At 32.7% G+C, this 26,554-nt stretch overlaps 1 protein-coding gene across 9 annotated transcripts in view; it reads left to right on the top strand.

The window, feature by feature from the left end:
* The window catches only part of PPFIA2 (PTPRF interacting protein alpha 2), a 664,129-nt gene that overhangs the window by 571,075 nt on the left and 66,500 nt on the right, over positions 1-26,554 (top strand). For 8 of the 9 annotated variants that reach the window (XM_074270868.1, XM_074270872.1, XM_074270870.1 and 5 more), the window contains 5 exons: positions 738-958; positions 11,777-12,014; positions 16,686-16,715; positions 19,288-19,418; positions 20,770-20,924. In XM_074270868.1, coding sequence (XP_074126969.1) covers positions 738-958; positions 11,777-12,014; positions 16,686-16,715; positions 19,288-19,418; positions 20,770-20,924 — 775 coding nt within the window. The remainder of the gene's footprint in view (positions 1-737; positions 959-11,776; positions 12,015-16,685; positions 16,716-19,287; positions 19,419-20,769; positions 20,925-26,554) is intronic. The other variant, XM_074270869.1, reaches the window with a different exon arrangement.

The raw sequence follows: 26,554 nt of genomic DNA, 5'->3' as shown, positions 1-26,554 counted from the left end.
TTGCATATTAATTGGAGAACTAAGAAATCAGGAATAAAATGCTATATGTAAGCATCTGTTCTCCCTGAAATGAGAGGCACACAGTTTTGACACCAGAGGCTAAGATTTTAAAATTGGTATGGAAGTTCCTCCTGTGAGTAAGTTGTTTTTTTGTTTTTTGTTTTTTGTTTTGTTTTTTTAAATGAGCTGGCTCAAATTTAGTTTTTTCTATTTCCATTTTAAGCACAAGGATTCATTTGTAAAAAGATTAAGGAACAGCAGAAAATCTGGGATTAAAAGTGCTGTCCTGGTGTCTGTATTTGGTTGCTGAGTAGTCTTATCCACACAACAGACCTAGTCTAGGAAATTAAGTTACCTTCATCAGACAAATAAGCATGCTTTGGGCTTAAGGAAATTAACAAGGGCAAGCTAAGAAAATCACAATAGGAGCAATTTTTAAAATGTACTTTTTGTATTGAAGTTTTCAGTCTCATCCAGTATTGGCTTAGTTCTAAAATATAGTCAGAAGAAAAAAAAAACAAAAATTTTAGTTTTCATTCATATTAAATAAATAGGATATCTTGATAATTTGCTGGTTAAAATGTCAAAGAAATGACCTTCATTTTCTCAGTTACTTAGACTAATAGCATTTTCTTTCTCTTTTCCTCAAATAATTTTTTAAAATCCTATTCCTGTATGAACTGAAGTTCAATACTTTGGATGATGCCTTACTGTAAGTTATATGACTTGCTATTTAGGTGAAATCTCTTGGGGACCATGAATGGAACAGAACTCAGCAAATGGGAGTGCTGAGTAGTCATCATTTTGAAAGTGACACTGAAATGTCTGATATTGATGATGATGATAGAGAAACTATTTTTAGCTCAATGGACCTCCTGTCCCCAAGCGGCCATTCTGATGCTCAGACTCTAGCCATGATGCTTCAAGAACAATTAGATGCCATCAATAAAGAAATCAGGTAAGTATCAACTTCTGTTCATTTTGGTTTCAGCTGTCTTCTGGACTAGAGATATCAAGCCTGATCCTGAATGGGGTTTCAGCTAATAAGTCTCTATCCTCTACTATGTGTTTTGGAATATTTAGAAGAAATAAGAATAAGAAATAAGAAATACTTAGCATATTCTTCAATGGCCCCTTTCTGATGTCAACAAAAATCCTAATTGAATGTCTCATTACAAACTGAATAGCTTTATTTCTCATTGTTTTCTTAAGCAGCAATGTGATATATTGCAAAGCATCATGAGACAATTTTAAGAGCTTAAGGGAACATCACCAAACACATTGATTTTATTGAGATAATTCCAGTTTTTGACAATGTGTGTTTGTAAATTTTTGGGCAGATCTCTTTGTTCTGCGTTCTTTGATAGGGGATCTAGAAAGTTTTCTTCCTTGCTCTACCAATTTTCACTTTGTAAATTTAGCTGGTGAAACTATAATTACTTTGATCAACCTAGAATGATCAACTTGTTTCTAAATCATTTCTTTATTTGAAAATTGGTAGATAGGATGGATGGAAGTCAGTTCATTTCATTCTCTATTTGCCTGGTTGAGCCAGAGACCAGTGGCAGAGGGGGAATAACCAATCAATTAGTATCATTGTTTATTTAGCCCTCAGCTTATTTCCACACTCCCAGTTTTGTGAGACTAAAAATGGAATTACTCAATTTATCTACTAGAAACTCCTAAATTTGCAAAGTGGGGAAAAGTAGTCACAATTAAATCTTGAGGGTTTTTTTTTTTTTAATGTACATTGTAATCAAAATATAGATCCTATCATACATTCTCACATAACTTTTTCTACCTTTCTAAAAATGAATTTTTTTCTTAAAATTTTAGTTAAAGATTCATTACTGGGGGCAGCTAGGTGGCGCAGTGGATAGCACCAGCCCTGAATTCAGTAGGACCGGAGTTCAAATCTGGTCTCGGACACTTAACACTTCCTAGCTGTGTGACCCTGGGCAAGTCACTTAACCCCAGCCTCGGGTGGGGGGGGGGGGGAAGACTCATTGTCAACAATATATTTATATTATTAAAACATATAATTTAAAAATCATTGACCAAAAAGGGTCAATATGTATAATGCTGAAATATGTACATATGCTTTTTAAACATCATTAATATTTTTTGTTTTTGTTTTTGTTATTGAATAGAACAAAGTAAATATGGAATCTGTTTTATTAAAGTACATTGTTAGGAGTATCTTTTAGAATAGTGCCTTTTAATTTGTAAGACAAATTAATATAATAGCTTAAAACAGTTGATAGCATATTTTCATTGGTGTTTGATTAGTCCTTTGATTTCACTGACACTGTAGTTTTTCTAGGGAGCTTCTGGTGAAAGAAATTCCTTTAATTAGCAAGTGTTGTGCCTTTAAACATTTTGAGAGTTACCAGGAGGGCATTAAAATATTAAATGTTTTGCCCAAAGTCATCACACAGCCTGTTAGTCAGATGTGATGCCCAATCCCAAATCTTCACTGATTTGCTCTCCTTTTACTATGATATATACTGCTTTTCTAAGCAACAAATAGATCAACCAAAAAGCTAGGAACATTTTGTAAGGATTATTTAAAAAGTATTAAAGTATGTTATTTATAACACTAGTATCCTCTAGTACTTAAGTGCTCAGTAAGCTACATTTAGAAGTAGTCCAAAAAGTGATGGCAATCACTTTTTTTTTCTTTTCTCTAGAGAAACAATACTCCAATTTTCTTTTTATCATCATAGAATTGCATCATTAGCTACAGAATATTTAGAAATTCATATATGGTGTTCATACTGTTCATTTTATGTGCAACAATACATTTAAATATGAAAAATTGAAACATTAGTTTTAAAGGGCCCTAGTTAATTCTGATAGTAGTTTAAAAATCAGACTTCTCCAGGAATGTTTCCTTTAAATAAATTAATACCAAACATGCTGGTATTTAAGATTAATATTATTTTCTGTTCCTTAAAATTCATTTTTCAGATCCTTACACCACAATATTTCAAACTATGCCGTGATAGTTTTCTTTAGGATCCTTTTGTTCTGTAATTTATATAAAAGGTTCTCCAAGCTTACTTTCTTCTCTTTTTCCATAGTAATTAATGCTACTTCCACCAAGAAGGAGGGGGGGAAAAGAGGAGTAGTAAAGTTGCAGAACACTAGAATTTAAATTTATCAGAATGTATCAATCAGAAAGTACTTTGTAAGCCATTAATTGTTATGTAAATGGGAGTTACCATTTTATTATCATCCATGGAAAATTCCTGTCATTGTTCAGAATAATGTCTGTTCAGCTTACTTAACGAATCAAATGAGATCTAACATTAATTTGCATTCTCAAAGAGGAAATTGGCAATGCTTGTATCAGAAAGCTATCATAATCTAATATGAGTGCCTAACAAATGCCTTTATCACAAAATTCTCATTCCAGGGGCAGTCAAACATGTTAGCAAACCATGCTAACTTGTAATGACTGATTTTTCTCCCATCATAGATAATGAAAAAATGTACCATTTCAAGACCATATCTAACCATCAGATGGCTTCTTGATACAATATAGTATTCAGAGATTGAAATAATTCTTCACAAGTCATCATTTAAAACACTGAGAAATTCTGTTGTTATGACTATCTTAATTTTAACTTCAAATACTTTCCTAAGCCTGAATGATTTGTACAGTCTTCTTACTCTGCATCTAACTTAGGCAACAATAGTGACACAGCTCCATCTGGGACAGCTTGAATATTTTCTGTTCAACATTAGGAAACTGCTATTGATTTTTTTCCCCCCACTGGTGAGCAGATTTGTCCATTTCATATATTCCTCTCGTCTGTTGTTTCTGCCGCTAGCAAAATGTCCTGCTTTTTTTCTTCTAAAACTATAATTATGTTCATGTACACATGAAAGGGAAAAAAAAAAAAAAAGAGTTGCCAGCATAGTAAATTTCTATCTGTTCTAGCATATTCTTCATTGGAAGTCATTGGACTTATCATCGCAAAGAAATTCAAGAGTTACTAATTAGCATCCCTTTCCAAGGGTTCATAATAACTATTTTGATTTTCTATGAAAGGTCAAATAAGTAAAGTTTTATGATGTGTGATTTCCATACATATCATTCTTTAAATGATTCCTGTAATAAAGATAGAGATACTCTACCACAGTATTCAGATATGATACCCTATTATAATAATTGCTTTATTTTATATCTTAAGCCTATAAAACGACCCCTAGAAGTTTAAAGAATTTCCTCCTTTACTTCTTTGTGGAGTTAATATTAAATAAAAAGTTAAGAAAGCTGTTATAATCACCCTAAATCTCAAGTTAAAAAAAGCCATAAAATTTAGGCAGAAATTTGACTTTCTGCCCAAATTTTCATTAATGCCGAAATTTTTTGTTGAAATGACAAATTTGAGAAAAAAAATCAGCAACGTATACTTATTTGTATGTTGATTTTTAGGCCTTGGGAAGTTTGGGAAAGAGCAGACTTTTTTGGATCTTCTCTCAATCCTTACAAAAGTGACCATAATAGATGTCCTCAGCTCAAGTCTTCTGCTCCAGTGTATCTGACTGGCCAATGACCACCATCAGTCTCTTACTCTTATGGCACAGCTTAATTCTAAATTCCTTTTTTTCTCCTTTTGCTAATTGTCCTTCACTGCCAATTTTTTCTAGTTCAGCTCTCTCCTTTCTTATGCTAAACTCTGGAAATTTTATCTTCATTTGAACTAGCTCCTCAAGACCTGATCTTGACCCAATCTAAACAGATTTCAAGTTGTACCTAATTCAGATGTCTTTGGTTCAAAAGATATGTCTGGAACATAACTTCTTTACATTAAGTGAGCAATAAAAATGAGTCTTCACCTTATACATCTACAAGAGTTTAGAGGCTGAAATGTGTATAATCTGATAAATGTATTAGAGATTATAACATGTTGACAATTTGATTTATTTAGTTGGTGAATCCCCCCTAAAAATCTTTCCCCGATTTTAGTATTTGTTTTGGTGAAGTGTATAGTTTCAAATCCTAGATTGCTCCTCAGAATTTTAGGGATATGCTAAATATCCTTTTTTTTTTTTTTTTTTTAAACATTTTTTAATTTGAATTTCAAATTCCTCTCTCCTTTCTTGCCTTTCTCATTAAGAAGACAAGCTATATGTAAGTCATTAGATAGCTAGATAGATAAATAGATATACATATATAGATATATATTTACCTTTGGTTGACGCCAATCTATATCTAAAAGAACTTCTAGCTGAAGAAGAGGTTTTATATACTATTAGGCTACTCTCATGTGGTAAAATACTTAGTGTAGATTATATTCCAGCTGAGATTTACAAAGCAGAAGGGTCTACTTCTCATACAAAAGCAGACAGAAATTTTTCTGGTTTATGTGGCAAAAAGAGATCATCTTACAGAAATGCACAGATGCTCCATTGTCCATGCCCAGAGAAATAGGTTGTCTTATGACAAACAAAAGGCTTAGGCATTGCTGGCAAGATTCTTTCAAGAGTCCTTCTTAATAGACGTATCCTTTATCTGGAAGATGGTCATCTACTCTAGTGCCAGTGTGGCTTCAGAAAGGGTCAAGGAATGGTTGGTGTGGTGTTTATTGGACAACAACATCAGGAGAAATGACAGGAGCAGAACACAGGTCATCTGTCTAATAAAGGTCTTTGACATTGTCAATAATGAGAGCTTGTGGAAAATTTTACAAAATTTCATTTCACCAGTATTGTATGTCATTTTCATGACAGCAGGATTGTCCAGGTTCTGGAAAGGGAACAAATTTCTTGTGCTTTCCCAGTTACTACTGAAATGAAATTTCATGGTAGTGTATGCACTACCATGCCTGTTTATATCCTTTGACCATTTATCAATTGGGAAATAGCCTTTCTTTCGTATATATTTGATTCAATGTTCTATTTATTTGATAAATGAAGCTTTTATCAGAGAAATAGGCTGTAAAAAAATATTTCTCAATTTCCTTCATTCTAGAAGTTTGTTTGCACAAAACATTTTTTTAAATCCCATGTCACTCATTTTACTTCCTGTGAACCTATCTATCTCTTGTTTGATCATAAACTCTTATTTATAGATCTGACAAGTAAAATTTCCCATGCTCCCCTAACTCATGATGGTTATATGATATAAGATTTTTTGTTATGATATAAGCTTTTTTGTACAAATTATGTATGCATTTTGACCACTTTGAAATTTTACTCTATGGGGACAACTAGGTGGCACAGTGAATAGAGCAGCAGCCCTGAAGTCATCAGGGTTCAAATTTGGCCCCAGACTCTTAACTCTTCCTATTTGTGTGACCCTGAGCAAGTCACTTAGCCCCAATTGCCTAAACAAATAAATAAAAATTTAAAAAAATAAATTTTACTTTATTTCTAATTTTCACAAACTGCTCTTAAGTTTCCCAGCAATTTTTTCAAATGGTGAATTCTGGCTCTAAAAGCTCAGATCTTTGGATTTATCAAACACTAGATTACTATGGTCATGTACTGCTGTTTTGGGTACCTAATCCACTGTACTGCTACCATTCTATTTCTTAGCCAGTAATAGATTGCTTCAATTATCATTATATTGAAATATATTTTGAAATCTGGTATTGCTAAGCAGCTAAGTAACAATTAATAGAAAGTCGCCTATTGTCATGAACACTTATCTTTCTCAGACACTAGCCCTGTGATCTTGGGCAAATCACTTAACTCTGCCTCAGTTTCCTCATCTGTAAAATGAGCTGGGGAGGAAATGGCAAACTACTTCAGAATCTTTGTCAAGAAAACTCCAAAAGAACTCATGAAGATTTGCATGCAAGTAAAAAATAACTTTTAAAAAATAAGAACTTCTAGGCTACCTTCTCTTATTTTTTTTTTTAATTTTGGTTGATTCACTTGATATTCTATCTTTTGTTTTTCAAGATGCATTTTTATTATTTTTTTTCCCAATACTATAAAATAATTCTTTAGTAGTTTGGCATAACTGGAGGAAAAATAGTCCTAAGCTTGTCTTGGTGGCTAGACTTACAATTGTTTTTTAAATATCCCACAGTTATTTTAAATGTAACTTTTTTTTTAATCTTTTCCTCTTAACTTTTATTGATAATATATGAGAATGCTCATGATTTGTGTGAGTTTATCTTATATCCTACAGTGTTATTAAAGTTGTCCAATGTTCCAAGTACTTTTTTAGGTGATTCTCTAAGGTTTTCTAAGTATAATATCATATCATAATTTTGTTTCCTCCCTGCTTATTTTTATTTCTTCAATTTATTTTCTTATTTTATTGACATAGCTAACATTTTAATACTCTGTTGCATAATATTAATAATAAGAGACACCCTTGCTTCACCACTAATCTTATTGGGAAGACTTCTAATTTGTCCCCATTCCAGATAATGTTTGTTCTGACCAGCTGTGTTAGGAGAAAGAAAAATAAAGGAGAAACTTATAATGTTCTCTTTTTCAGTTTTCCTGGGGGTCTCTGGAAGCAGCTTTCGTTTCAGTTTAGTAATTACCACAAGTGCAGCCAGATATTAAAGTCCAAATCCTTTATTGTCTCTTTCAAAGTCTTATCTCCTTTCCTGGGCCCAGGTTAGTTTTTTTAGAGACTTATCTTTCTTCTTGGTTTGGAGAGCTTGAGTTTAAGCTCCCACCTGCCTACTCTGGCTTATGAATCTCCCTGAAGCCCTGGTACCTTGTAGCTTATATGCTCTACACTGAGTATAAACCAATCATTAAGTCACTAGGAAACCATTATTTGTTGTAGGATTAAATCAATGCTAAATTAGATTTAACCATTGTCTCCTCAATTCTACTTGTTTCAGAAACTGATGGTGTTTTCTTTAGAGTGGCTCCTGTTAGGAAAACCCAAGAGGAACAGAGTTTACTTCTCCTAATTACATGCATACACATACAAACACACACTCTGAGAGAGAGAGAGAGAGAGAGAGAGAGAGAGAGAGAGAGAGAGAGAGAGAGAGAGAGAGAGAGAAAGAGAGAGAGAGAGAGAGAGAGAAAGCAGAGGGGGAAGGGAGAGGGAGAGAGGAAGGAAAAAATTAAGGAAGGAAAGAAAGAAGGAAGGAAGGAAGGAAGGAAGGAAGGAAAGAAGGAAGGAAGGAAGGAAGGAAGGAAGGAAGGAAGGAAGGAAGGAAGGAAGGAAGGAAGGAAGGAAGGAAGGAAGGAAGGAAGGAAGGAAGGAAGGAAGGAAGGAAGGAAGGAAGGAAGGAAGGAAGGAAGGAAGGAAGGAAGGGAGGGAGGGAGGGAGGGAGGGAGGGAGGGAGGGAGGGAGGGAGGGAGGGAGGGAGGAAAAGAAATATTGAGAGATTTATTTAGCCTGACAGAGTTTAAAGGATAATAGGAATTTTGAGTGTGGGTAGTTTCTGCCATACTAATTTCCAGTTTTTCCAGCAATTTTTGTCAAACATTGAGTTCTTATCCCCAAAGTTGGGGTCTTTGGGTTTGTCGAACACTAGATTATTAAAGTTATTGATTGTTTTGTCCTTTAAACCTAACCTATTCCACTGATCAACTAGTCTATTTCTTACCTTGATAGGAACTTTGAGAGGGGGCCAGTATGCATGGCTTTCCTAGAATTGAAAGAAGTGATTTTGGATTCCACCTGAGTCCAACCCTGTGATCCTCTAGAAAATGCTTGAAGGAAGATTAGAAGTCAGTGAAAAGTAAATTCTTCTGAATTAGAAGATGGTATGGTCTAAATGCAGGATAAAATCAACTTAAAGATAAATTCTCCTGTATGGTTTCTAAAAAATTAATCTTCATAAATATAAAATTAGGAATGCAAGACTCCATTGCAATTCATCTCAAAAAGTGTTTTAGTTGCATTTACTTATGACTCAGCAATATGCCATGGTAACTGAAAAGTTCATGCTTTTTAAAGAGGGACTGAAGCAAAGGAAAGGATCCTCCTGCTGTCATCTCTTTGGTTAAACCTCATTTTAATTCTAAAAGCCACATATGGGGAAGAATATTTATAATCTAAAGAATAACCAGAGGAACTCAACCAAGAGAAAGGTCCCTGAAAAAACATGTCAAATAAGATCCAGTGAAAGGATTTGTGATGTTATTCCTGGAGAAAAAAAAAAAAAAAAATTTTTTTTGAGGCGAGGAAACATCTAGAAAGGTTGTGCAGTTGTGCAACAGTCTTCCAGTATTTAAATTGCTCTTATGCTACAAAGATATCAACCTTGTTCTGCTTAAACACAGCTTTTGCAGGATCTTCATCCATTTCTTACTCACCTGTATCTATACCTTTAAGTCCTTTCATGGGCTCTTTTCTGCTTTTGTCTCATTCTCTTAGGTCTCAGTGACCTAAACAGTTCTCATGGGATCAGTTACTGTGACATATAAAAAGTTTGAGAGACACAATTTCTGGGTAATTAAGTCATTTTATTAACTATACTAGAAAATAAGGATTGGTCATTTGGCTCTCTCTCTTAAAGTTGCATTAGTACTACTACATAGCTTAAAAACAAAAACTTCTGCCTTCTTGGTACAAGCAAAACAAAATTATTCTTATTCACTTTCTAACAATCAGAATCCTCCAGAACCTCAAGCTAGGATATGCTATCACATTCTGATAGTTAAAGCATATACTGGTGAAAATACTTTAAAGGACCAAAAGCAAGTAGGACTCAAAGGAACCACAGAAGTCACTTGTTAAAGCCCCTAATTTTATAGATGAGGAATCCCATGAGGCCCAAGACAGTTTAGTGGCTAATCTAAAGGCTCACAAGTAAAGGCATCAGATATATCAGAAGCAGAATTTGAATACAGGTCTTCAGACTCAGAAATCTTTCCTCTATAAATGACAAATATGATTGGATTGTGATAGATGTTTCCAAGTGCATTACAATCATATCAAATCACTTTAAAGAAATATCTTCTGTTATCTCAGTATAACTAATTTGAAGAAGTCATATCAACTGTCCTTATTATGTCAAGCAGGAATTTTACACCAGAAAACATTATGTTAATAATGTTATTATGACTTTTTTTAGGGGGTAGAGGAATGTAGGGTTAGAATTTGTGAAAGAACACTATGGTTCCCATGGTTTTAATTTATATCTTAGAAACATGGAGAAATATGGACCTTTCTCCCTTCCTCCTCCTTCTTTTACTCTTACACTTTAGACAAAGGTGTTTATACATATATATATATATATATATATGTATATATATATACATATATATATATATAATACATAATATAAGTCAAGAAATAGATTGAGAACTGAACTTAAGAATGAGAAACACTTGAATTCAAGATCAAGATCTGATGCCTACTGGCTTTGTTACACTGGATAAATCATTATGAGCACGTTTACATGTAGATATGCATGCGTATAACTTCATAGATATACTTTTGTAGCATTTGTATAAATTTTTGTATTTATATCATATATGTATATGTCACATATTAACATATGTATGGAAATAGTATTGATCATGTTTTGTATTTGTAAACCTAATACATTGTTTTGTTTTGTTTTTGAGAGAAAGAGAAACAGAGAAACTCAGACAGACAGACAAAACAGACAGAGGAGGAAGGCACAGATAGATGGTCCTGCTTGGTTACAGAGATAATTGTTGATGACAATCTAGCGCTACTATCATGTAAACTGCTTTACCTTTCTTTCTGATCTACCATCTTCCTTTCTTCTACCCCTTTCTTCTTTCACTTTTTTCTCTCTAGTCTTTTATACCATTAAACATGTTCTGATCCTCTCAGTGATAGCCTCAAATGTCGTTTGACCTTTTTATAAAGGTGTAGCTGCATACCATTTGTTTTTTTTTTCTTTATGAATGGTTTTGCAACTCTAAAACTTGTTTAAAATCATGAAATTTCTTATATTAACAATTATCACTTTGTATTGTTGAAGCAAAAAGTAAGTTAAAAAATGGTCCAGTATGGAAAGAACATAATGTGGAGAAGAGATCTAGTTTGATTTTAGCTTAAAAGCAAGAATCAATTTGGGAAATAATTTTTTAAAGGAGCTAAATATAAAGAATTTTGAAAGAAGAAGGAAATATAAATCCTCTTAAAGTAAGAATTGGCTGTACTTAGCCTTGAAGCTGCTCAAATTTATTGGAAAGAAAATACTACTATTACTGCTATCACTACTATGACTACAACAACTACTAAGACGATTACTACTACTACTACTACTACTACTACTACTACTACCTTTTATATATTGCTTTGAGGTTTACAATTATTTTTCTCATTTTATCCTCACAACAACCCTGTAAAAGTTATTATTATTATCTCCATTTTACAGATGAGGAAAAAAAGACAGAGTTTGGGATTTTGTCAGGATTCTCAGTTATTTAGTGACTGAAGTATAATTTAATCTGAAGTCTTCCAGACTCCTGATTCAGTGCTCTATCCACTAACTCACCTCGCTGCCTTTATAGCATATAGAAATCTCAAAATTACACAAATGTTGCCCAAAAAAATATTTTGCAAATCCATCTGTTTTATTTAAATAGTTGAAGACATTGTAATTATCTCCTCAAAGTTGTTAGTGTTGTTCTCTCCAAATTGTTTATTTTGCTTTTATTAACCTTTGTACATGTCCCTCTCCCCTCCAGAAGAATGTAAGCCTCCTGATGACAGGGAATGTTTTGTTTTATCCCCAGTATCCTCAGTGCTTAATGAAATCGTGCCTCACACATAAGAGACACTTAATTAATAATTGCTGCAATTTATTGAGTAGTCTTTGAAGCTGTAACTTCTAAATTCAAATGTATCTTTCAGGTTAATTCAGGAAGAAAAAGAGTCTACAGAACTACGGGCTGAAGAGATTGAGAACAGAGTGGCCAGTGTGAGTCTAGAAGGTTTGAATCTAGCTAGAGTCCATCCAGGTACTTCAATCACTGCCTCAGTAACAGCTTCATCGCTAGCCAGTTCATCTCCACCTAGTGGCCACTCCACACCTAAGCTCACTCCCCGAAGCCCAGCTAGGGAGATGGATCGAATGGGAATCATGACTCTGGTAAGGAATTAAGCCTGCATCATGTTAAACCATTCCTTGAAAAATAATAACTTACTCCTAACTTAAGATCTTGAAGTAACCATGTTGTATGACTATTTTTTAAATGGGAAATTCTTTTTCAAGCCTAGGTATACTATGACTGCAAAAAGATCTTTCAGTTCTCAAATTTATTTTATGTTATATTCTTCAATAATTCAGTATCCAAAAGCTGGTCACCAGGTTGTTGATATTTTTTTTAGCAAAGAAGACATGAAGCACTTGTAATTGTCTTCAGTTAAAGAGGGGAAATACTATATATACTAATGAATACACTACTACACTAATGAAATTTTTAAAGCACAGAATTTAGCTCAAACTCTGAGAAGACTCCTCACTCCCAAAATAAAATTAAGATGAAGCAGAGATTACTACGAACCAAAATCAAACAGAAGTTTCATCCAACTATGTTTTTATAGTCAGATAAATTTGTCCAAGATTTGAGGATAATTTGATAAAACTATATTACATTATAATGAATCTGAGAAACACTGAATAGAATGTATTTAAAAAAAAAAGTGATATCTTTGCATTTCTTTTATTTATTTTTGGATGTTAAAATAACCCCATGAAAACTGTCAGCACTTCAGTTTAGCACTATTCAAAAGAAAGTCATTTTGGGATTTAATATTAATTGAAATGCAAATTAGTGAAATGGTCTTTATCATTTCAGACTGCAACAGAAGGATAAGGAGTGTCAGAAAAAATTAAGCACCTTAGGAAAGACACATAAAGCTGAGTAGGAATCAAGGAGACCTTGAGCCTCTTGTACTGACATGACTTTTCTTAAGTCCACACAGCAAAGCCATTAGAGATTAGGGAAACACCCAAAATACCTAATTAGATTGTTACAGTAAAACCTATCTTAAAAGAAACTGTTAGAGGACAGGAAAAAAAAAATCAGAAGGCATTCTTAATCTTGGATTTCTTACCAAGGTGGGGAAAATAAAGAGAGAAGTTGGTAGTTAGTTTCTATCCAAATAGGTCTACTCCTGAGCATAAAGCAGCTCTGCACCAACACACATCTTTGCAGGATATTCTGGGAAGGATGAAAGAAAATATTCATGTTGGGTTATTGAGGGTAATTTTAATTTTAATTTGACTCTATTTTTGTCTCTCATCTTATGTTACACTGGCCCCTTCCTGTGTTTCTTCCCTTTTTTTTTTTTTTTTTTTTTTTTTTTACTCTTGGTGTGTTTTATTATTTTTTTACTATTTGTCTCTCTTTCATTGCCAATGTTGCCCTCCATATTTTCCTCAAGTCAGTGGCTCCTCAAAGTCCTCTTATTTCCACAGGATGCATCAGTCATGTGTATTATGTAAATCAATTTGGGGTGGAGGGAAGAAGAGAAGCAACTTTATGAATTTATTTTTTTTCTAGATTCTAACAAATTTTAGTCATATACATTGCCCATGATCTTCTTGTTTATCCTTCATTTTTCAAAGAGAACTAAAGATATCAGCAGGATGATGTCTTGACTTGCAAGTGAATTGGATTTAAATGAGGCAGGGCTATGAAAAGTCATCAGTCTCACTCCCCCTTCCAGACCTTAGCATTTAAATTAAAATCTTTTTTTAACTTAACATTTAGACAGCATCTGTGTGATTTTAAGAAAAATGATAAAAGTACTACTTGCCTGGACTCTGATCCTAGATACATCTTCAGATTGATTTTATGATTGGAGAAATATTGACCTTTTGCAGAAAGACTCAGGGACTTTATTAACTTTTCTTAAGCACGTATGCTTGGTAAATATGATTCAATTAAATATTGGCAACACAATGCTGAAAGAAGTTTTATGCACTTGAAGGTAATAGTTATAAGATAAAATATCTCTGAGGTGCACAATTTGGTAGAATAGATGCAGGATTTCTTTTTAAAATACTTTTTATTGGTTTATTATTATATCACCTTAATTTCCTTTTTATCCATCCCACTCAAATAGTCATATATATCTAAAACCAAAGAAATTAAAAAAAAAAAAAAAAAGAAAGAAAGAAAGAAAAACATAGAAACAATCAACAAATCCAATCAATCTGTTAAAAAAAAAATCTGAAATATCCTCTGAACTGAACATGGTAGTTGTGGCAGTTGTCATTTAATATTGTGTTTGGAGTTATCCTTATTCTTTGTAACTCTTCATTTGTTTTATGATTGTCAATCTTTCCATTTATATTGTTTTAATCATTGTACATATTATTTTCTTGGATCTCTAACTTCAAATCTCCTCAGCTGACATTTTCCCGGGCTTCTATATATTTAGTATAATTTTCTCTTACAGCAAAGTGCCAAATTCATTTGTATTCATGTTTTATAATTAATTTAATCCCTTATCAATTGATGAACATCCACTATAATCTGTTTTGTTTCCAAAGTTTTGCTATCACACACAAAAAAAAACCAACTTGAGTCCATGAAGTTTTTAAAATATATATTTGTATAAATTAACTTCAGATTAATTGATTTGCTTTATAATTGTACATATAAAGCATTCTTTTGAGAAGGGGTTCATAGATTCCATTAGATTTCCAAAGAGGTCACACAGACACTAATATAAGAAACAAAAGATACATACACATACACATACACGCACACACACACACGCACACACAAACACACACAGAGGAGGGAGGGAAAAATGAGGGGGGGAGAGAGAGTGTTAAGAACTCTTGAGATAGAAGTATAGCCTTAAAGTCTGAAAATCTGTAAGTGATATATACCACAATTTTTCAGTGTCTCAGACAAGTAATAGACATATATAGGATAGCACAGGGCTAGACCAAAAAATTACACAAGTAACTAGAATGAAAGTAAAACTTTATTGTTCAATAAGTGTTAACAAAGGGTTGGGGATTTGTTGTTTGTTTGTTTTTTTCCCCCTTGGGTTTACTAAAATTGAAATTTAAAAATTAGTTGCACAAATATCAAGAAAAAGAAAACATGCAACTAAGTTCCTACCCTCTTTTTTCTGACACGAATCCATTTGATGAAGCTTATTGAATGGATGCTTGGCAGGGGGAGGAGGTTAAATATACAAAATATATGATACACAGGCAATCAATAATATTGAAAATGTTGTTTTCAAAATATATTTCCTTTAAAAATGGTTCGCAGATTCCATATTTAAGAATCATTGATTTAAGTAATATATCCATAATTTTCAGTAATATGTTAAATTAATGGATGAATGAACAAATATTGAATGAATTATTTTATATGGAATTTCTAGGAATTCTAGGAAGACATATATAAATAAATAAATATATATATATATATATATATATATATATATATATATATATATATATATATATAATAAATTAGACATTCAAGACTTTTTGTGTCAACAGAACATTTAGTGTGCAATTAAAGTTTAATTTATATGCATTTTTCTTTTCCCTGAAATAGTTATCATTTATGTTGCTTAATAAGGTTGCGGACTTTTGTATATATATTAACTCATTTGATTCTTTGATTCCTAATTAAAACAGGCTTAAAATTCTGAACCTGAAATTGATTTCAGATATGTAAAGTTTATTGCTTCCAAGAAAGTACTATTATTTCAATTGTCCTGAAGCTGACAGTGTTATGATTCTTAAGAAGTTTAATATAGCTATTTAAAGTTCATAATCATGTGTAAGAGGAAGAGTGCCATGAGAAAATGATTAGTGATTTTTAGACTTCAAATAAAATAGGAACAAGAAGTATTATTTATTTTTCTCATTATTTAATTTAGCTGAATCCCAGCTCTCTACATTTGTGGCTAAAAATAACTTTTAAATTTTCTGAATTATCCCATGAGGGGCAACTAGGTAGTGCAATGGATAGAGCACCAGCCTTGAATTGAGAAGAACCCGAATTCAAATTTGACCTCAGACACTTAACACTTCTTAGCTGTGTGACCCTGGGCAAGTCACTTAACCCCAGCCTCAGGGGGAAAAAAAAAAAAAAAAGAATTATCCCACGATGGGTACATTTGAAAACAACTTTATCCATTATTGTTATATTTGAGATTTAATTTATTTTTTATTTGATTTTATATATATTGAGATTTGAGAATTGATCTGAAATCTATTAGAAATTGATTGTAGTGGTATCTAAAGTATAAATTCCTGCTACTGAGAGAGGTTGAGACTGGAAGATTGCTTAAACCAATAGTTCACATCTACAATAGGGTTAAAGTGAATTGGGTGTCACAAATCAGGTGTCAATATGGTGAATCCATGGGAATAGGAATCTACCAGTCTGCTTAGAGAAAAGTAAACTGATCCAGATCAGAAATGGACAAATATCTGTGCTTATCCAAAGTGTGATCTGTCTGTGAATGACCACAACACTTCTATCCTGAGTGAGACTAGGAGACTCAGCAGGGGTTGGGGAGGAAGTATAGAAAAAAAAAGGAAAAAGAGTCTTGTATTATTTGTTTGTTTATATCATAATTTTAAATAATAAAAAAATTAACCCACCTTAAGTTATCCTTGGACAATTTTTCAAGCATCTATTCATGAATTTGAAAAACAATTAAGATAAATTAATATTTTACATTTCATTTAGCACTTTCAAATCATGTTGTTCAATGACTGTTTTTTTTTTCTTTCTTTGTTTCTTGTAATTTTTCTTTCTATCAATGAAAGCCAAGTGACCTAAGGAAACACCGGAGAAAGGTATTGTAGATATTTTAATAAATGTTACTGTATGAGTACTTTAAGGGCATATTATATATTTTTTTCATTAGACTAGTTAAAATCACATTTCCATTAAAGGGAAGAGAGAAATACTAAATTATAGAACACCTCCCTAATTGTTTAAATATGAGCCTTTGACTTCTTAAGACTTCTGAAGATTTCTTTTGATCTAAATTTATGATCCTGAGGTTCTCCACACTATACATATCAGAAAAATCTAGCTTTATAATTTCTAAAAATAAGGAAGGCTAATAAATCACCAACTATCCTGAGAAGAAACTAACATAAAGTCTAATCCAAATAACAAAAGTAAGCAATCCAGAAAAATATATGGATAAAATCCAAAGAAGACTTGAGAATTAATCTTCAAAAGAAATGATAGTTCATAGTGATAATAGTTAACCTAGGTGTCATTTTTTTCAGTTGTAATGAAATTCAAAGAAATGTGAGAGATTGGTTTAACTTATTCACACTAGAAATACAAAATGAATCTAAAACACACATGATATATATATCATGCAGCTTAAGAGGTATACATCTATTGTATTTCAGGGCTTTACTTCTAGTCCTTATGTCTACACTAAAAAGAAGAGAGTTTTAAAAGTATCAACCATACACAATTAAATTCATATATGCTGCCTAGGATCACAGAACTTCCTAAAAATATTATTAATAATTTCACATAATTTAGCAATAATAGAGTACAATGTTTATATGTATCCTTTTCCAAAAGATAATTCACAGAATATAAAAATGAAAGTATAAAAAATAATGTGTTTTCCAATTTATATTCAGTTTCCAAATACTAAATATTGTATTTTTCTTATAACATTTAATTAAGCTCTTATTTTAAGATATTTGTTTATTCTAAGTTAAGGAGAAATGATCATTTCTTTGTCTTTAATGTCTTTGTCTATAGTATAAGGAAAAATATGCATCAACAGTATAGAACTTGATTTCTCTATGATTGATACAAGACTATTGATGAATTCTTCTTAATTATAGGTCTCTCTTCTATTATGCAGAAACAACTCATTTAATTGACTTAGTCCTAACAAATCTTTGTGCCCATACCCTTGTAAAATTTATTAATCTCCTATAACAAAAAATAATCTACCATTTCCAGGATTGATCTACCAAATGTTATTGCTTATGCTAAAAACTAATTTTTCCCAATTCTTTAATGATTCTTATTAAGTCTTATTAACTATGTTAAACTGACTGATCTTAAAATATTTAGCTCTTTGAAGTTCTTACTCTTCTCTTTTCCCCCAATTCTTACCTTCTTCAAACTTTATTTTCTACTTTAGTAAAGATGATTGAAGTAATCCACTATGACAATTTTCTAGGTACCCATTGTATTGTTTCTCTGGTCCTTAGTTCCATGGACTGAGACAAGTCTTTTCACAGTACCAATTAAAATATTTTGGTCTAAGTTTCCAGTGTAGAGTGGACCAAAACCTCAGCATCAGAGACACAGAACTATCAAAGTCAATGTGTCTAGGATAGAAAATTATATCCAAAACAGAAGGAATAAATATTAAAAGAATCTGAGTAGATGTGGTCCAGAGATCAGGTTTAAAAAATGTGACATTAACATCACAATAAGAGTATTTCAATTTTAAACAGTTTGCCCAGTTTTCTATAGCCATTTTCCTGAAAAAGTGTGCATGTCCTTTTCCCTTCTCATGTGAGACTTCTCTCCCTTCCCATCTCATGAACTTCCTTGAAATTGACTGTAGATGGATAGGACTCATTGTCCACATTGTTCTTTTTGACCATCTGTTAGAGGCATCAGATTCCTTGTTCAATAGCACCAAATACATTGATTTTTTTAACTACTTGTGTGAACTTTTAAGGAATGAGAGAGAAGTGTCTTAATAATTGTTAGTTGATAACAAATTTGAATTTTCACTTATTTATACAAATGATGCCAATATAGTTATTATACATATATTTATATGCATACAAATAGATGCATTTGTATATATACACATATACATATGGACATGTAATATATATATACATACACATGTATATCTGTTCATCTATCATAATAGTTAATATAATTTGTATAGTGCTACTGCATGAATTTTAGAAATTATAATTTTTTTCATGTTAATTTGTTGAGAAGTTTTTGGAGAATGAAGACCAAAGCCTTGTTTGATTCTGAATGTCCTTGTGCCTGAAACATAAGCACAACCTAATAAATGTTTATTGTTTGGTTGATGCTCAAGATCTCATACTTGTTCCTTAAATAAATGTTTCATATCTTCCTTACTTCAAAGGCAGAGACATTTGCCTTGTGCACCTTCGTATCTCCCACAGTGCCTGAGATATGCCTTGCATACTGCTCCTACTTAAGTAATTTATTGAGCAGAAATGGGTAGAATGGGATGAAATGGAGTGGAACAAAACAAAATTGAAGCTGTATAGATTCAGTTCTTGTAGATTTTTTATAGATTTGAGAGTAGATCTGGACATATTTTGCTACTATTTAAATATGTTCTTTTCTATGGAAAGGTACCTCATCTTGCAATTTAAATCTTAGATTGCAGTGGTTGAAGAAGATGGTCGGGAAGATAAAGCAACAATAAAATGTGAGACATCTCCCCCTCCTACACCAAGAGCTATCAGAATGACTCATACCCTTCCTTCATCCTATCACAATGAAGCCCGAAGGTAAGAATATTTTTGTCTACAAACCTATTTTTTTTTTTTTAATCCCTATTGCATGAAATTTAGGCATGTCAACATAAATAGAATCGGATTATAAATACTTCTTGAAGAAATGGATCTCTTTGTAATGACAGAAAGTTGGACTTCTCAAAATGAGCTGTATTTGGGAAAAAAAAAAAAAAAAAAAAAAACTAAAACTGAACCACATATTTGGAAGACACAGATATTAGGAGTCAGGTCTCAGTTTTCTTTTTTAATCTGAAGTAGCATTTCATTAGGGTAGGAAACTCTTGTTGAAGAGTTTCTTTTATCAATTCAAACCTGGAGCACTGAGAGGTAATCGTAAGACCAATATTGTGTTAGACATTGAACTTGAACCTGGGCTTTCTAACAGCAAGACAATTAGATGGTTCAGTAAAAGAGAGCACTAGGCATGGAGCTGGGAAAACCTGAATTCATATTCAGCTGTACGTACTGGTTGTGATTCTGTGCAAGTCACTCTTTCTCTGGCTTAGTTTCTACCTCTCTAAAATGGAACAAACCTCACCTTACAAGTGCAAGAATACATTGAGATATTTGTAATATGTTTTACAGTGTCTGGCAAACAGTAAATGTTTAATAAGTGCTTGTTTCCATGGTAATTCCTCCCATTCATATCTATTAATAAAGTATAACTAAACAGTTCTGATTGTGACAGTTAAAAATATAATTTTAAACTGTACATCTTACATGATGAGGGAAAAGGACATGTACACTTTCTAATTTCTAATTTTAAAGGCCTGAGAGAGACAATATAGTCATAGAAAAATGTACTGAATATTTTTATAGAATACAGAGTTGCAATAGTAGTTTCAACTCTTATCACTAGTTGTTAAGTCATTGTAATGGACATATAAATGGTAGAATACAAAGGAACTTTAGATTTTGTCCACACATTTTACTTGATATCAAGATTATTACTTCATGCTGTAAGATCACAAGATTTGGATGAACTTTTGAAGTCTGTCCCTTGGACTCCTTTAGAATTAAGGGTTACGAATCCCTGGAACTTTAAGTCACTTAAATCACCATCTCCAAATCACTTAGTTAAGTGATAAAGTCACTTAACCCAAGGTTTTGCAATTAATATATGATAGAACCAAGATTTAGTCTCCAAATCAATGTACTTTCCACTAATAGTAAAATCACAAGTACGGACCCAATAAGGTGGGTGCGCAGAGAACAGGAGAGGATTTAGGAAAGAGAAAAAAAGAAGTATTTACTTCCCCTCTGCACAATCAGTTAAAAAAAGAAGAATCATGTATCATATAGCTATGGCACCACAATGATATTCTCACTGTTCAATGTTTTTCAGTAGTTTGGCAGTGTCCTTGGAATCAGACAGCATCGGTCTTGGCAGTGCCAATAGCAGCCAAGATTCCCTTCACAAAGCCCCCAAAAAGAAAGGAATCAAGTCTTCAATAGGACGCTTATTTGGTAAAAAAGAGAAGGCCCGGCTTGGACAGCTCAGTAAGGAAGCATGCTTTATTATCTTTCCACTTTCATGCTCAGACATTTTAATGGGTCTGTCTATCCATACTGCAAATTTTGTTTTCCAGACACTTTTGGTTGAGTACATTTAAAAGCTACAAAAACTCTACAAAGTTGTGTTGATAGCCACTCTTGGGCCCTGTTTTGCTCTTATTTCATTTTATTTATTATTTTTCTTGTTATATCTACTTTTTTATCTCAATAGTATTTTATTTTCCTAAATTCATTTAAATATAGTTTTAAACATTCATTTTTGTTAGACTTTATGTTTGAAAATTTTTTCCTTCCCTCCCTAATTTTTCCCCTTCCCAAGACAGCAAGTAATCCAATATAGGTTAAAATGTGCAATCCTTTTGAATATATTTCCCTGTTGTACAAGAAAAATTAGGCCAAAAGGAAAAAAAAAAAAGAAAAAAAAAACGCACAAAAAAGAAAAAGCAAACAAACAAAAAGGTGAAAATACTATAGTGTTCCGTAAGCCCCATAGTTCTCTCTCTGGATATAAATACTATTTTCTATCACAAGTCTACTGGAATTGTTTTGAATTGCCACATTGCTGAGAAGAGCCTAGTCTGTCACAGTTAACTGATATCTTACTTTAAAACAAAAGTTCTGACGAGTATCATATAAGAGAATTTTGTAGTATCTTTCAATCCAGTTGTTTCTTCTATAACAGTTTTATAAATAATTTTGCTGCATGACAAACCTTTCTTTTAAAGAAAATAGATGAAGTAACTAGAGCTGACTGTGGAAATCCTCCCAAGGAGAGGGGGAGAAGGAAGAAAGTGAATTTGTGAGACTTAAAATCCCAATAAAATATGTTAGCTAATTAGGTAATGGATATTTTAAAATGCCTCTGTTGTTGCACTGAATATTAGAATGAAAGGAAAAAAAAGAAGAAACAAAAAAGAAATAATTCTCCCCTCGGGGAGTTTCCAGTCTATATGAGGAGGCAATAGGTCATTGTAATGTCAAGGAGATGGGTAGAGTTCTATGTGCAAGAAGAAAGAAGTGGTTATGCAGAATGTATTGTAGCAGGCTGGAAAGGGAATAATATTAAGAGATATTAGAATAATAAGTTGGAATCAAATAGTGAAAGGCCTTAAAACTTAAAAACTTATATTATTTTGGAAACAATAAGGAAGCCCTGGGGATTATTATGTAATGGGCTTTCCTTAAGGAGAAACACTTTGGTGGTTGTGTGGAATATAAAGTAGAGTAGTAAATACTTGAACAGAAAGATCAATTAGGAAGTTGTTGCAACAATCAAAGCAAAAGTTCTAAAGATTGAACTAAAATCATTGCTGTCAGAGTAGAAAGAAGGGATTGGATAAAAAAAAAAAAACTTGTAAAAGTAGAAATGGGCAAGATTTGAAAATTAATTACAGATGGAAGATGATGGGAAAGTGAAGATAAGAGAATATTGCCACAGTTTTGATCATGAGATTAACAGAAATAGAGAAGTCTGAAAAAGAGAAGAGTTTGATCTGTTTTGGATCTGTAGATTGGGGAGATGTTTGGAACAGCCAACTGGAATGTCCAGGAGGCAGTTGGAGACACTGTCCTGGGAATTTAAAAGAAACATTAGGTATGAGTCTTCTGTAGAGCTAATTTCACGTTAAGCCGATGAAATCAGATGAATTCACTGAAAGAAGAAAAGAAGTCTGTATGAGAGAGCCTTAGAGAGCATAAACAATTAAGGGATATGTTATGGAGGATGAACCATCAAAGAAATGGCTGTCTTGGGGCATTTAGGACGAACATCAAGAGAGTCATAAAAACTCAGTGAGGAGAGAATATCTGAAGTAGAGAGGTCAAGAAGGAAGAAAGCTGAGAAAAGACAATCAGCTTTGGAATTAGGGAATCATCAATAATTTTCAAGGGTATAATTTCAGTTGAGAAATGAATCAAGTGGGAAGTCAGATTGCATGGCATTGAGCAGTGATTGAAAAAGGAAGAAACAGAGACAATGAGTATAGAGAGCTTTTTACCAAGAGTTTGAACAAGAAAGGAAGAAGAGGAGGCAGCCAGATAAAATAAAGCACCATTCCTGGAGTCAGGAGGAGTTCCAATTCAACCACTGAAACTTAATAGCTATGGATGCTGGGCAAGTCACTTAAACCTGAAAGCCTCCAAAAATAAAATTAAAAAAGGAAGGAAGAAAGAAAAAGAAAGAGAGGTTCAGGGTATATGAGGTCTAGCAGAAGGTTTTTTTTGTTGTTGTTGTTTGTTTGTTTTTAAGAAAGGAAAATGTTTGGAAATTTTGAGGGCAGTAGAAAAGAAATAAGTCAATAGGTAGGGAGGAGGATCAACATGTGGGAGAAAGGATTTAAGATAGAGCTGAAAATGCATTTCTATGCTTTAGAAAAATTCTGTGCAAAACCACAAAGAGAATACAATATTTTCTGTGAAGAACGTCAAGAAAGTTATGTTGGCTGAAATAGAGTACAAAGAAGGATAATAATATATAATTTGTAGAAAAGAGTAGGTCAGAACAAAGTAATGAGGGACTTAAAAGACCAAACTGGAGTTTATCTGAAAACTTAGAAGACTTTTTTTAACCTAATAATGACGACAGTTTCCAAACTTTTTGTGGGGTATGTGAAAGAAGATAGGAGTCATTGACCAGCCTTAAATGTGAGACAGCTGAAAATGACTCTAGACATAGATATGCAGAATAGTGTCTTACACTATTATTACTCCATCCTAAAAATTTCCTTAGCTTTGACATTTCTCTAAAGGCTTAGTTATATAGCATGTATCCTTTTTTCTCAGTTTCAATGTTGATAATGCAGTTGTTTTTCAATTTTGTATTTGTTATTTTCGTGTTTTCATTGAGCTCAGTTTGGGTGAATGGATAAAGTTGCTTTGACTACTAGGATACATTTTCATCCACAACCTACAACACTATAGAAAAAATGGAATAATTGTCTCACTTATACAGATTCTTCAGTGCCCATTTTTGTTCCCCAACCCAAAAAAAGCCAGATTTATTCAAAAGCAGCCAAGATCCCCAGACTTTAGATTCCTGACTTGCCATTGTGACATTTTCTGAATATGATATCTTTGGTTATCAATTTTGACTTGTAGGTTTTTTGTTTTGTTTTGTTTTTTTTTGTTTTTGTTGTTGTTTTGTTTTGCTGAGGTAATTGGGGTTAAATGACTTGCCCAGAGTTACACAGCTAGTAAGTGTTAAGTGTCTGAGACCAGATTTGAACTCAGTTCCTCCTGACTTCAAAGCTGGTGTTCTATCCACTTTGGCATCTAGCTGTTCCCTTGACCTGTAGTTTAAAAAGATTTTTTTTAAATAAAAAATCTTTTCAGACTTTTCCATTTGAAACTCACTATGGCCTTTAGAAGCTGTAGGGCACTACTCTGCTACCAGCTAAGTGATTAAGTACAATTCAGCTGGAGTATTAAATTCCAGATGGAGTTGTGTATCCCTGGGGAATAACCTCTCAGTTTAGGGAGAGGGGAGAAAATGTTGCATAATTGAGTAAAGGAATGAGTTTGATTGTTCAGTACATAAAAGCAATATACTATTTTTAATTTTTTTTTTCTTTTCTCTTTCCATTTTCTTTTCTTTGTCAGTTAGTTGTGAGTTTTCTATTATCAGCTTGTTCTTAATTTTTGATATAGCAGTATATCCAAATAATTGATAGGCCATTATTGAACATTTTTTTCCTGCTTTCTAACATCTTAATAACATGGTCAGTGATTTTTTTTCATCCACTATTTTTATTGATGGTAATATCCAAGCCCAAAATTTCAACTCTTGTTTTTCTCAACCTTTTCTTACATCTCCTCTTCCTGCCTTTTTTTGTTTTTAATCCATTCAGATTACTACACTGGATTTTTGTTGTTTTTGGAAATAAACTTCTTTCAAAAATCAAGTAAATAGAGCATTTATTAAGTGCTTGTTAGTATGCCAAGCACTGAGTTAATAAATACAACTGAGCAATTCACTTCCCAGCCCTCAAGGAGCTTATATTCTAATGTCAAAGGCTACACATGAAAGGAAGTTAGAGGAGGAGGGGGAGGGGTAGCTAGGTTCCACAGTGAATAGAATGCTAGGCCTGGAGTCCAGAAGACCTGAGTTTAAATTCAGCCTCAGATACCTACATGATTCTGAGCAAGCCCCTTAACCTCTGTTTGCCTTAATCCACTGGAGAAGAAAATGGCCCACCATTTGCTAAGAAAACCCAAAATGTGGTCATGAAGAATTAGACATGACTGAAAGACTAAACAAGTCAAAGAAGACTTGGAATCAGTGCAAAGTAAAGTTCTGTTTTAATATTTTAAGGGCTATTGTTTTTAAGTCATTGGATTTATTCTGCATGGGTCTAGAGGGCTAAAGTAAAAGCAATGAGTGGAAATTGCTAAGACATTTTTGATCCAAGTATAACCACAGTCTGACTCATATACTGAGAACATATATTCCAAATACAGAAAAACTCTGAGAACATATTGCTACACAAGAAATGGAATGAGCTGCCTGAGGAACCACTGGATGCCAGTTCCCTAGAGTCTTTAAACAAAGGCTAGAAAGCTACTTGTTAGGGATGTTGTAGTACAGGTTTCTATTTGGAGATAGGTTGAACTAATTGACCTCTGTGGTCTAGCCCTTCCACTCATGAGATTCCATATAAATGGGTCAACCAGTTTGGCTTGAATAGAGAGTGAATAAAAGAGAAGAGTACAAGATAATGTTGGAAATAGTATTGGAAATGTAGGATGAGGTCATCATAGAGACCTTTGACTGACAAGTCTTAGCATGAGAAAGAAATAGTTTCATCTTAAGGCTTTTGGGAAGTCTATAGTGGGTTCTGAAAAGCAAAATGACAAGGTCAAACAACATTTTGAGGATCTCTGATAATTAATATAAATTACAAGTGAGAGAGAAACTAGGTTTTGTTGCATTTTCATTTCAATATTTTTTTTAAAAAAATAACTTGTTCTCTTATATTTCCAAACATTTTTCTATTACTTGAGTTTTGTATATGGAAACTAAATATCCTATAATTGTTTTAAGATATCATTTTAGCATTTCTGCTCTGCAGTACTTTCTATATTTATATCTGTTCTCTTTCCCATCCTCTAAAACATTGTGTTCTTGAAAAAGAACTCACTTAAATAATAATATAGACTTTTCCTTATTTTACTATGAAAGGAAGATTTATTTGACCACCTGGTAATTCAAATGTTTCAGATTCTATTAAAATAGCTCTCCATCTGGGCTGATTGAGAATTTTGTAACTTTTGACTGAATTTGTTAATTCCTATTTATATTCCAAAAAAACCCTATTTTATCACTAACAGATTATGCATGATAATTTATGAATACATACATAGTAACTCAAATGTATGAAAAAGGAATAAAATTAAAGTCTTAACTCATTCTCCTATGAAAAATTCACATCTAAAATAATAAATCTTAAGGAATACTTTAGCCTAGCAATTTAGCCTAACTTTCATAGAATAATAAAATTTAATGCTTTGCTTAAGTAAGTACTAAGATAAGTCACCTTAAGTTAATTATGGACACACTTTTTTACAAATTAGAGGAAATCAAAGAAATTAAAATTTTCCATGCTAGGAAAAAAAGTTGG

The sequence above is a fragment of the Sminthopsis crassicaudata genome, chromosome 5 (genome assembly GCF_048593235.1).
Source record: "Sminthopsis crassicaudata isolate SCR6 chromosome 5, ASM4859323v1, whole genome shotgun sequence".
Lineage (NCBI taxonomy): Eukaryota > Metazoa > Chordata > Mammalia > Dasyuromorphia > Dasyuridae > Sminthopsis > Sminthopsis crassicaudata.
The sequence above is the reverse complement of the archived record's forward strand: the minus strand, read 5'-3'. Positions and strand labels throughout refer to the sequence as shown.